The sequence below is a fragment of the Mus musculus genome, chromosome 6 (genome assembly GCF_000001635.26).
Source record: "Mus musculus strain C57BL/6J chromosome 6, GRCm38.p6 C57BL/6J".
Classification (NCBI taxonomy): domain Eukaryota; kingdom Metazoa; phylum Chordata; class Mammalia; order Rodentia; family Muridae; genus Mus; species Mus musculus.
The window spans coordinates 56,357,206-56,367,798 of record NC_000072.6 but is presented as its reverse complement, the minus strand read 5'-3'; the positions used below and the strand labels follow the sequence as shown (position 1 = coordinate 56,367,798).

Here is a 10,593-nt window from a genome sequence, read left to right as displayed (position 1 = left end):
CTGCTTCTTCACCTTAATCATGAAGTGGGCATTTCCCACCTCCAGTGCTTGAATTACAGGCACATATTGCTCCACCTGCCCCTCCTTTAAAAACAAACAAACAAACAAACAAACAAACAAATATGGATATTGGAAATTTAAACTCAGGTCTCCATGCTTGTGTGAGAAATATGTTATCTATTGATCCATCTGTCTAGCCCCTGTCTCTGGGCCATTTTGTAGGCATGTGTTCAGATTTGCATTTCAGATGAGGGCTAGGCTAGGGGAACTCTGTCTTGCTTTTTATAGTGACAGCACTTCCTGGGACAGAGTTCTTCCTGAATCCTAAAATCAAACAGAAAGGATGTTGGAGGGGAAGACTGTGTGATAGTGGTTTCCTGGACTCTTCCTGAAGGGAGCCCCTGGAGAGAAGAACCTCTGGAATGGGGTTTACATCTGGAGTGGATAGAAAGGAGGGCTGTTGCTGAGCCCTGCTGTCACTGCCAACACCCCATATGTCTTCAGGGCTTCCACCTCAGCTCTCTTGGTGAAGTCACAGGCAGTTTGTGAAAATGGGTCAAGGACATAGGCTGGCTTCAGGAGGCCTAAGCAAGCATGCACAGTCTTGTAGCTGGCAGATGCTGCTCATGAGAGGTAGTGCTCTGTACTCTGATTGGGTCTGAAACTGTCTCCACATTCTTCTCTTCCGTTTTGACATTTTATTTATTTATTATATTATATTTTTGATATTATAATTTAATTAAATAATTTCTCCTGTCTTTTCTTCTCTCCAAACCCTTCCACCTACCCTTCCATGGACTTTTTCAAGCTTATGGTCTCTTTCTCTATTAATTGCTGTTGCATGCATATATGTGTATACATGTATATTCCTAACTATAGGCAGCTCAGTTTTTATAATGCTACTTGTATGGATGTTTTCAGGGATAGCCACTAGCTGAGGATCGTGTTTCTGTTTTATTGCTGGGATCCTCTTACTGGAGTTCTCGTCATCATTTTCTCTGAGGCTGTTGCATATCTTGTGGAAGTTCCTAGAGAACTGAGCTCAGTTCAGGATGATTGAGGCACTTTGTGCATAGCAGGCATCCTCCACACGTGACATGACACTTTTTCTGAGAACCACCCTTGGCTTCTCTAGTCTTCAAAAAAAAATTTTAAGCTCTGGCTACAAGGGGCTGACAGACCCTCCCAACATTTTATGCTAAGTGTCATTACTTACATGTATAGTGGTTCTCATTTTTTGACCTGTTCTCACAACGAAGTCCTCTCCCTTTAACTACCTTCCATGACAACAATTTTGATTCATCCACATTCAAGATCCAGTTCAAATGTCATCTGCATCCTGTAGCTCTCTATTCTCCCCATGGTGTTAGAGAGTCCTATCATCTGTGCTGCCATAGCAGCCCTGTTTTCTCGAGTCTGTACTTTCCTACTAGTCTCTTTATATGTCCACAGGGAGGTAGACTGTCACAGAGAACAGACCATGAGCTTTGCCTTCTAGTCTGCGTCTTCAAATTCTTGGCTGCAATCTTCCTGAAAGTGTTGGCACCTCTTTGGTGTCCATGGGCACAGTGAAGCTATGCAGAAGCATTGTATTGATATGTGTTCATTGTACTCACTGCTAAGGACATGAACTTTCCGTTGATTATGTTCCTCTTCCCCACCTCCTTTCACTCATGCCCTTCATCCCCCCTAGGCAGTTTTGCTTTTGCTTTCATTTTATATAAACATACAGAATTTTGTTTCTGTGTGAAATCTGTCATCCACGGATGAGATACAAGATGGCATTTGTTTTTGTGAGTTTTACTTAATACATTTATTATGACAATCTCCAATTACTATATCCATTTTCCTGCAGATAACATTCTATTATGTGTATACATACCTCATATTTTCGTCATTTATGCCTCTGTGGATGGACCCCCTAGGTCAGTCCTATACTTAGCTCTTATGGAGTTGTAACTGTTTTTTTGCTATTTTGTGGGTTCTTCTTTCTTCCACTCTTTCCACCCCCCTTTTTTCTATTCTTTCAACCCCCTAAAACTAGATAGGACAGAAAAAGGGATAGAGGGGAAAGGGACAACATTATCATTAGACTTGTTCCTCCTGATTAGGGCTGTTGAGTCCGTTGGGGAAAGTTTGATCTTTGCCTTCAGGATATCTAGTTTCTTCTTTTGCTGTTCCTTCTTTGCACATGACTACTTAACAAACTCAGACCAACAGCAACCAACCAACAACCAAGAACCCACACTGTCCCTTAGGGCTCTAGCATTTATACACCCTCTAAAAAGTACTTAGAATTCCAAATGTCACACAATCACAGAAACTATCTGCTGCTGGCAAAATCATGCCCCTGCTAGAGCACAAGGCAAATCATAGTCAGCTGCTGTGGACAATCTGAAGTAGCACCATATCCCCACATCTGGGATTAAAAGAGCCATATTCTTATATTACTTCTGTGTTTTTTAAAGAAACCAAGATGCCAAAATTGTCACTACAGATAGTGCTGCAGTAAAAAGATGTACAAATATCCATGTGAATTGTTGACTTGAGGCAGCAGAGTCATGAAGTTCTTCCTTTGAGGGACCTCCATACTGGTTTCCAAAATGACTGTCTATTAGGGTTGTTTTTCCTCTCTTTCCTGACATCCTTTGTTTTTATTTATTTTCTTAACGACTGCCATTCCATCAGTGGTGAAACGGAATCTCAGTGTGGCTTTAATTTTATATGGAAGTATGTTTTGATGAGGATATGAACAAACCTGTGATAAGCTTAGCAAACCACTTGGCATTGGTAGTTCCCAGTGGCTGATGGGTGCTGTGTTCATGGTTATAAAATCCCAGAGAGGAAGGGATCTGGGAGGTCATTCTCATATGCCTACAAAAGCTTGGGTTCTCACCTGACTAATATGCATCAAAGTTCTCTTTGAACCCTGAAACAAAACAGTTTGGTAGCTTTCTAATATATTATGGTGCTATGTACTGTTAGGGCAAATGCTTGCAAGTATTTAGGCTGTGTTACTGCTTAAATACTGGGGAAAGTGCTTTAAATTGTTGACTGTCTGCACATATATGGATAGGTATGCATGTATGTGTATGATATATATATATATATATATATATATATATATATATGCCTGAGTATGTGTATTTTTAAGTATTTGCCTACATGAGACTTTTCTAGAATTCAACTTTAAAAAACTGACTTAGTAATTAACAACAGAAATTAACCTCCAATATACAGTTGTGAGCAGCATTATGGCTTCCAAAGCTTGCTTCTGAGTCAGTCTGTATCTGTTTATTTCCTTCCTCCCAAAGAGAATGTCACCAGAAATTGTGATTCACAACATTGCTGCAGGTATCTAGCATTCTGCATCTGCATCAGCTAAAGGGAAAAGAACAGAGCAACAGAAAGCATGAACTTGTCAAGTGAAACAGATTTCTGACTGTGGGTTAGAGAACTCTTGATTAGAAGGAAGAAAGGATGCCTAAGCTCCTTTATGGTACTCTGGCTTCATTTCTCACAGAACTGGTATGTCAGGTCAAGAGCTGAGAGATGAGAGGCCGAGTGAACAGAATCCCTGAGAAGTTAGGACTCTTTGATCCCAGAAGGAAGAGTGGCTTCATCTTCATGGTTTGAAGTTAAGGAATACATTGGAATTCCTTATTAAATAGATGCTATTTGAAATATCCTATTTAAAAAAAACTTTGAAAATCATCTTTGACACTTTGAAATTATCTTCCAGGAGACTTCTAGTTTCAGAAATCATGACTGGTCTAAAATAAGGCAAATTTATGTATTTTATCAACTTTCTAATATAACGGTAGTTTCAAAAATATCTAATGTGACACTAAATCTTGACTTCAAAGATTCTCAGTAAGTTTTCTTATCTTTTCTCTCATCTGCTAGATTGTAATGAAAGCATGTTTGTTTTCCTTCTAACATGGGCTTATTTGACCTAATCAAATCCAGTAATATCTGCCTTCCTTTCCCCAAATCTCTCTACATGATTTCAAAGAATTGTATGGGTGGAAGAGACAGGAAACTTTTTTGCTTATATTTGTCACTTTGGACATGCAGACAATGTGATCTTGCGATGGGGACACTTTTCTGAGGCCAGAATAATGGTGCTCAACTCCAGTTCTGGTTGTTCCTGGTTTGGTTCTCGTTCTTGCAGGTAACTTCCTGCTATTCCCATTTCCTTGTTGAAAAGCGGTGATAATATCAGACTCACAGACTGTTGTGTGAGCAGAGAACTGTTAGCACAGTGTTCGGACCAGAGAAAGGTTCCTGTACTTGGCACAGTGCTTGTTATCCGAATGATTATTACATGTCTGAATTTGGTCAGCAGGTCCTCACTCAGGGCACACATGCACGCTAATGGAAATACCATAGTTTCAGCCCACACTTCTGTCTTCTAGCCCCCAGACAAGTTGGCAAACTATTTCCCTTTTTGGCATACCATTTCCCAAGTCACTGTTATCAGCTGGGTGAATGTGAATAAGTAATTATATTATTCAGGTAAATGCCCTCCACACTAATATATAGCAGCTGTTTAATATTACCTTTGCCTAGTAGCAATGCTTTAATTCAGTGGAGGTGTACTTTATGCCTTTATGTACCTTTAAGGATGGATGAATAGACTGACTTTTGAATCTGTGACAAATGAGGGCGACTTTTTTTCTGATCCACCTAGGTATCTTTGCTAGAGTATATGGCCAATTACTGGGAAATGATTGCTAATTACCCAATTCATTGAGCAAGTGAAAGGTATATACCCTTGTTTTATTCCTTTGCCAAATCATATGAATGGAACTTGACTTGACCAATGAAAAGTTGTTCTTGTCTTTAAGTTGATCCCTAACCCTAGATGCTTTCCTCTTTCCAACCTGGTCCCGTTCTGCTGGGCAATTATGTTATTGACATTGTGCATGACCAAGGGGACCATCTAGCAGGGTGGTGCAGCTGTGTGGAGCTGACAGACTGCCAAAGTCAACAGCTGCGTAGCCAGCGCACAGCGGAGCCGCCTAGAAGGCTTGTAGCATTATTTGAAGAAACTCTTTTGTTGTAATATCTGTTTTTGAAAGGGGGGGGAGAGAGAGAGAGGGAGGGAGGGAGGGAGGGAGGGAGAGAGAGAGAGAGAGAGAGAGAGAGAGAGAGAGAGAGAATGAGAATCAATTTTATTAGTAAGAAAACACCAGGGCTTTGTGCTGGGAAGCCCCAGATTTCCCTTCCTTGGGGCGCGGAGCCCTGTTCTTTATGCAGTGCGGGCAGCCATCATTGTAGGGCATAGGGCTGGGTGGCCAAGGGCTGCCTGTGGGGGCAGGTGTGGTACTCCTGCCCTGCTGACAGTGTTATCCCCTCCCTCCCCACACGGGGTGCCAGCCCTGTCACTAGCCCCAAGCCAACAAAAGACTTTTCTCACTTGTCAGTTCTTGCATGTCAGCAGGGCTTGCTGGTAAGTGAGGGGCACTGAGGCGGAGCAGGCAGGGCGCAGGGCGCAGGGCGGAGCTGGGCAGGGGTCTGAGCACCCCGCGGCTCACCCTGCTGCTCAGGCTCATCCTACTCCACCCAGCTCCTCACTTTCTCCCCTCTTTTTACCACTCAGTTCTCCTCTTGCCTCCAAATCCTCTGGGGAGCCGCCGGTAGCTTCTTTGGCTTTGTTTGAAGGGAAAAAGAACAGGAACAGAGTCGAGGCGCTTTCTCCCGGACACAGTCCTTATCCCTGTCCCTGGCAGTAGTAAGCATCATGGCTGGTTTCCACAGCTGCCTCCAGCGCGCACCTGGGGCCGGAGTCCCCTGTGATCCTTGCAGGCTCTGAGCCATCTCTGGGGACGCTGCAGGGGAAGTGACAAAGTGACTGAAAGACTCACTGGGCTGGACCCAGCAAGGAGAGGAGGCTGGGAAGGGACTACACAAACTCTCTCCACCTCACCCTCAGTGAGAACCTGCAGCTATGGAGTCTCCAACCAAGGAAATTGAAGAATTCGAGAGCAACTCTCTGAAACACCTGCAACCTGAGCAGATCGAGAAAATCTGGCTTCGGCTCCGCGGGCTGTAAGTACACCTCCCTACTCCCTGACTCCCTTGCCCTCTTTCCCTCTCTCGTCCCTATTTTACTGCGCATCCACAGTCACCATTCCTTACCCCTCACTGCAAGCCCTTTGAACTCAGTGGTAGAAGTTCCACAACTGTCTCTGTAAACTACAGTCTAGGCTCCTACCTTCTAACGCAGCAGCAGAAAGGGCGGCTTTTCTGTCCTGATGCTTTGCTCTTTACAAGTCTTGTTTTATTTGAGAAGGGGCCGGGCATACCCTCCTGAATACACACTTGTGATGCAAGTAGCAAGGAGGTGTTTCCGGTCCGTTTGCCCAGGGAGAGAAGTTTGGTGAGGGACTTTTAACTAGAAATTTTCTTTGTAAACTGTTTGCAAGCATGTTGGTAGATCATCCAGTGACTTAGTAACTGTTCAGATTCAGATAGACACTTTTGCTGATAATTCTGTCTGCCTACTCTCTAGCTCGGTTCAGGTCCTGATATTTTCTTAGGACTCTTCCTGGCAGGTTTTGCTTAGAGAAGGGTGGGCTGTTTTTAGAGAAAGTGCACATCAGATACACACGGGAACAGCACAAATGGTGATACAGAGAGAGCTCTGAACTTGAGTCACTTCACCTCGTTCTTTCTGGTTTAGTTGCTGAGGACTGAGGTGACTTCAGAGTATATTTTCCTTTATTACACATTCACGACCAGTGATTCCTTGTCAGCTGACACACAGCTCCCATTGATGCTGCTCACAGCAAGTAGGTGATTATTGTGTCAGATATTCGACTTCAGCGATCTACTGTAATTTTGAAAACCCTTTGCAGGTTTTCTGAACTTACAAGGATGGTGAGAGAGAAATAGCTCCTTGCTATGCGTCTGCCATCAGTGCTTTTGAAAGCATTGCATACATATCCAAGAAGCAAAGCCAAATAAATCAAGAAGGTGCTGATCTGATCTGACCTCATCTTAGGGAAGATCACATCCTGGCAGGATATTTAGAATTACTAAGGGAAGACGCTAAAGTTGTGTTCATTTCTTTCAGGGTCCCTATTCAGGGGTATACTTTATAAAAAGCATTCCATCTAGAATGGAAGAAGCCCATTGCCATTGATTTTGTAGGACGCCTTGCCAAGGAATTTGCTTTTTTGACTTGTATAGCTAATGTAAGTGGAGACTGTAAACTTACTTGGAAAACTGGTCCCTGGCTGGCAGGCTCTCTGGCCAGCTTATGCGGCTTATGTGGAAGCTCTTTTCAGAGATGTGTTTACAGGAAGCTCATGTACAGTGTCCTGAGCGATAGATAATCTTGTCATACTGTGCCACACACAGAACGTTTGTTAGGTCCACAAAACTTAGGGCCGAGGTGTGCACTGTGAAAGCAGAGTTAGGCTGGTGTTCTTGCCTTTCCAGCCAGAGGGACACATGGCTACAATCTCCGGAACTGTTTCTCTAGAGGTTTTACAAGCTAAAGCCATTCCACAAAGCTACTGAGGCTAGAAACAGCTTTTGGTTAGCTCAGCATAGCTCAGGTGGGAACTCATGTGAGAAGCATTTAGCTTTACACCACACGGTCTTGGTCTTGCAGCTTTCTCAGTTTCCTATGTGAGAGCTTTCACTCCTCAGCGTGCTGCAGTGTGATGTGTGATATATCCACAGTTGGATCTTCTCTAGTCTTTCACATCTTTCCAGACCTCGGGGGTGCCTTCAAATGTGTCAATTGGTTCTTTACCCAGTGTGCCTTTTCTAATTCCTCTTCCCACCTTTCCTGAGGAGACCCTTTTGCTCAATAGCCACGCTCTGACCGCTTTAGTTCCACTTTATAATTTAAAAGGTATTTGTTACTGCAATGTAAATTTTTTTACCACTGTGCTGATTCTACTATCATTTGTCTTACCACATTTATTTTCTTACTTACATAGTCATTTATTTGTTTCAACACAGTAGCAGTTCTAACACTCTGGCAACAAAAGCATATACATTTCTACAATTCAGGATAATACCTTACATTCTACACCATGGAAATTCCTGGGATACTCGTGTGTGTGTGTGTGTGTGTGTGTGTGTGTGTGTGTGTTTGTCTACACAACAGACTGTCAGAAAGAGAAAGGAAGCTGCTTTTTCAACATTTTAAAAGAGGCAGTGGCCGTAGTTGGATTTTCACACTAATTTATTACCATGACACTCTTACAGACAGAACACAGGTGGTCAGAGATTTAGTTCAACTGGTCTGAGAGCTATGTGAGTTCTGGATTATCTAGTACTCTCTCATGTTGGCACATGTACTTCCTCTGTAGGAGTGGATATGAAATTTTAACGTGCCACTCCAAGTCACCTTGTTGATAAAGGCTCTGCTAATGGGAAGTGTAGTATATCTTCATGCCGTGATGATATGAGAGACCTCGTGGCTGCTTGAGTTTGAGCAAGTGAGTCATGACCAGTGGCTTGGGCTCTGACCAAGAGTTTTTCTGCTGTCAAATGGCCACACAATGACAAGAAGGTGTCCCTGTGCTGCACTTTGTTTTAACTGAGTGTAACAGGACACATTTCACTTATTCTTTGGCACTTGCTATCATAATCACAATGTTTTAACCTCTCTTTCATTCATCTTGCCCAACTATGAGGCAGTATCATAAATTTTACGGTTATGCAATGCCTTATATTTCTTGCATTACTTAAAGTAACACACACACACACACACACACACACACACACACACACACAGAGAAAGAGAGAGAGAGAGAGAGAGAGAGAGAGAGAGAGAGAGAGAGAGAGAGGTAAGTGGCTCCTCTGTTGGTAGACGAGGGAAAATATTGCTTTTGTCTTTCCAGCACAGTTTTCTACTGTCTTCCTATAGTAAAAGGCATTGTTTCCCACTCTGCCTCCTAAACTCCATCAAAGGGTCAGGCTCCTGTAGCATAAGTTGTGAATCCTAGGATCTTATGTCCCTAAGGTCAGTGGGTCTCAATAAACATGGATCTCAAACAGGGACATGGAGTCCCTAGCTGGCATTCTGTGTCGGCCCTAGAGTTTGATAACTGTTCCCTTCTGGACTTTCCTGGTGACTACCATGATTCATTTCCTGTTATCTTAATGAGAAGAATTGTCTTATGCTAGAAAACAATAAGCCAACCTTCAGGGAGAAGCAGGAATGGAAAGGTAGGGTGGGGATCCCTGGATCTGTTGCCATAGCTGTTTTCCGAGGCTGTTGGCTGACCCAGCTGCATGGAACAGTTAGGTTCTGTTTTGCTTAGGTTGTTTTGATGCTGCTTTTTCTAAAAAAGGTCTGTTTTTATTTATTTATTTTTAAATTTTATTTTATTAGATATTTTCTTTATTTACATTTCAAATGCTATCCCGAAAGTTCCCCATACCCTCCCCCTACCCTGCTCCCCTACCCACCCACTCCCACTTCTTGGCCCTGGCGGTCCCCTGTACTAGGACATATAAAGTTTGCAAGACCAAGGGGCCTCTTTTCCCAATGATGGCCGGCTAGGCCATCTTCTGCTACATATGCAGCTAGAGACATGAGCTCAGGGGGTACTGGTTAGTTCATATTCTTGTTCCACCTATAGGGTTGCAGACCCCTTCAGCTCCTTGGGTACTTTCTCTAGAAATGTCTAAACTCTAAATGAGTCTAAAATGTCTAAAAAATTCTAAAGAATTTCACAGATACTTGGTAAAGGGGGAACAAGCCCTGGGCAGAGATAACTAGGTGTTTGCATTTGCAGATTGGCCAAAGCACATTTTCTGTGTACTCATCTGAATTTTAAAGAGTGTCATTAGTGTTTAGGTAACACAAAGCTGCCTAGCTAACATTTATTAAGTATCTGTTATGTGCCAGTCCTATTGCCATCCTCTGGTATGCAAACGTGGAGAAGATTCCTATCTGACCTTAACAGGTCATGGAGAGACTGGCACCAGTACCCATCGTGGTGAATGTAACTAAAGGGGGATGCAGAGAGAGGGACCTCTGCCATGGAGGCCAGGCAAGAGCTTTAAGATTTGGGAGGTATTTAAAAACACAAGGAAAGCTCCTTTCATTAATGTTAGTCTTTTGACAATGATTCAGGGAAAACTTTTGCAAAATGTGGGGCAAAAGAGAAGCCATCAGTTCAGCCTGCAATAGGATTGCCCCAGTTTTGAACTGTTTCCATGGGCTTTTGGCAAAGTAAATATATTAGAGATGTAGTGTGAAGCCTAGTGAGATGCATTTTGCTTATCTTCTATTGATAATCCTCAAATGACTGGTCAGTGCTGTATATCCTTGATGTCATTAACATGGAGCTAGCGAACAGAAAGCTCCTAGAACACTGTAGAAAAGAACAATTAACTTCTTCTACATATTGATACTTAAAAGCCTTATTATTTCCTTTAAAAGGTGGTTGCATCCACTAATGGCTCATGGCAAGGTGAGGGATAGAGAGAATTCAAGATCAGAGTGCTTATTGGACACATCAAGGAGTGAGAGATGATGCTGAAGAAGACATGGAGTAGGAAGCAACATGGAATTAAAATATTACATTTTATTAAACATAATTCCAATGTAAAGAAGTG

The 10,593-nt window shown here is 42.8% G+C and overlaps 1 protein-coding gene across 22 annotated transcripts in view; it reads left to right on the top strand.

The window, feature by feature from the left end:
• The window catches only part of Pde1c (phosphodiesterase 1C), a 582,713-nt gene that overhangs the window by 284,712 nt on the left and 287,408 nt on the right, over positions 1–10,593 (top strand). For 4 of the 22 annotated variants that reach the window (NM_001159953.1, NM_001355475.1, NM_001159952.1 and 1 more), the window contains exon 1: positions 5,407–6,054. The exons of 10 other annotated variants lie outside the window; for them this stretch is intronic. In NM_001159953.1, the coding sequence (NP_001153425.1) occupies positions 5,954–6,054 (101 nt within the window). In that variant the 5' untranslated portion in view covers positions 5,407–5,953. Of the gene's footprint in view, positions 1–4,988; positions 5,062–5,084; positions 6,055–10,593 lie in introns of those variants that run through there. 8 more of the 22 variants (XR_377431.2, NM_001159955.1, XM_030255221.1 and 5 more) reach the window with 5 other exon arrangements.